Source organism: Micropterus dolomieu, linkage group LG06 (assembly GCF_021292245.1).
Source record: "Micropterus dolomieu isolate WLL.071019.BEF.003 ecotype Adirondacks linkage group LG06, ASM2129224v1, whole genome shotgun sequence".
Classification (NCBI taxonomy): domain Eukaryota; kingdom Metazoa; phylum Chordata; class Actinopteri; order Centrarchiformes; family Centrarchidae; genus Micropterus; species Micropterus dolomieu.
Window position 1 is genome coordinate 29,268,040 of NC_060155.1, and position 1,450 is coordinate 29,269,489.

The window sequence follows — 1,450 nt, forward strand, 5'->3', positions numbered from 1 at the left end:
TAAAAACACTATTTCTGCACTCCTGGTTAGATGCAAACTGCATTTCAGTAGCTCTGTACCTCTAAAGATCCGCCCCCCTTCAAACAGCTGGTACTCCCATCACTACAGAGTCTGCACGAGCGGCGCATGCTCCTGGGTCCAGTCTGATAGAGACGAGATGGCGGCAGCGGCGTCTAAGAGGATGAGCGTCCGACAGAGAGTTCCTGCTAAGAGCGACCGGGACCGGACCAGCCAGGAAGTCAGCACCGGGGTGAGTACCTGGCTCTGGGACCAGTGTGACAGTTTAATTGGTTGCCACATGAACTGGGGATGTTACTGCAGAAGTTCATGCGGTCGCTCTGATTTGTGCCCTGGTGGTTTTTAATCTGTGTGTGTGCTGACATCCAGCCTGTACGGGCAACAGGATGAGGGATTTGTTGAGTCCAGATCGCCGTTGAGTCAGGACGCTGAAGTTAGCTTCCAGTTCTGCACTTAAGGGAAAGTTAACTTACTGCTGAGCTTTTGCTCCTCTTGTTGTGAAAGCTGTCAGACATTTTAAGTTTTAACCTGTTCCTCACATGTTGGCCAGAGTCCAAGGAAACCCAACCTAACAGAAAAACATCTGGTTTCTAGTTTTTCAGAAGTCAGTACGTGTGTGTGTGTGTGTGTGTGTTTGCTTTAACGCTAAATCAAAGTACCTCTTATCTGCATGAAAATATGACAACAAAAGTACAAACACACATATTCTACAGCTGTAATCATATCTTAACTAAACCTTATCTCTAAATATGAATTCTGCCTTCTGAACCTTGTGGGTTCACTTTCTCTGTCTGTGTCACACAGAGAGACTGACCTGGATTTATCCTCCATACTTGCTGCACCATTACATCTCACTCACCGTCTTTCTCTCTGTATGTCTGTTATTATAGAAACAGAGAGGAAGAGATGGACTTAAACAACACCACTGTGACAAATCCTTCAGAACATCCGGACAGTCAAAGAATCATCGGAGAGTTCACACTGGAGAGAAACCATACTGGTGTGAGCAGTGTGGGAAAGCTTTCACTCAGTTGGGTTGCCTAAAAATTCACATGCGCATTCACACTGGAGAGAAAGCGTACCGGTGTGAACAGCGTGGGAAAACATTTACTCACAGTAAAACCCTGAAACGGCACCAATGCGGTCACGCTGCATCGCTGTAAACATTTTTCAGAGCCAAGCTAGCTCTTGCCTGCTGCCTCCTCCTCATGCAACACAGTCTCACTCCCTACTAAATGTCTGACGCATGGTCAAGGGACCCTGGCGTCACTGTTTTGACGCACTGGGTATACCTTCGGCTTCATTTTTCAACGTGCGGGGCAGTCCAATAGACTTCTATAGAACTCAACAGCGTTGAAATTTGACGTCTTGGGTCGATCACCACACCGCAACCCGTTGTCTGCCTTGTGGGTCGAGACAACAATAAATAAAA

General features: G+C 47.0%; 1 protein-coding gene and 1 long non-coding RNA gene across 2 annotated transcripts in view; both read left to right on the plus strand.

Annotated features, from left to right (window-relative positions):
* The first annotated feature begins 43 nt into the window (after nucleotides 1–43).
* Nucleotides 44–1,450, plus strand: part of LOC123972553 — a 42,754-nt gene continuing 41,347 nt past the window's right edge. Inside the window, exon 1 of the mRNA XM_046052076.1 lies at nucleotides 44–250. Within this exon, the coding sequence (XP_045908032.1) occupies nucleotides 158–250 (93 nt within the window). The 5' untranslated portion in view covers nucleotides 44–157. The remainder of the gene's footprint in view (nucleotides 251–1,450) is intronic.
* Nucleotides 541–1,450, plus strand: LOC123971868. The gene is made up of 2 exons (XR_006825315.1): nucleotides 541–622; nucleotides 909–1,450. It is a non-coding gene; the product is annotated as an uncharacterized LOC123971868 (long non-coding RNA).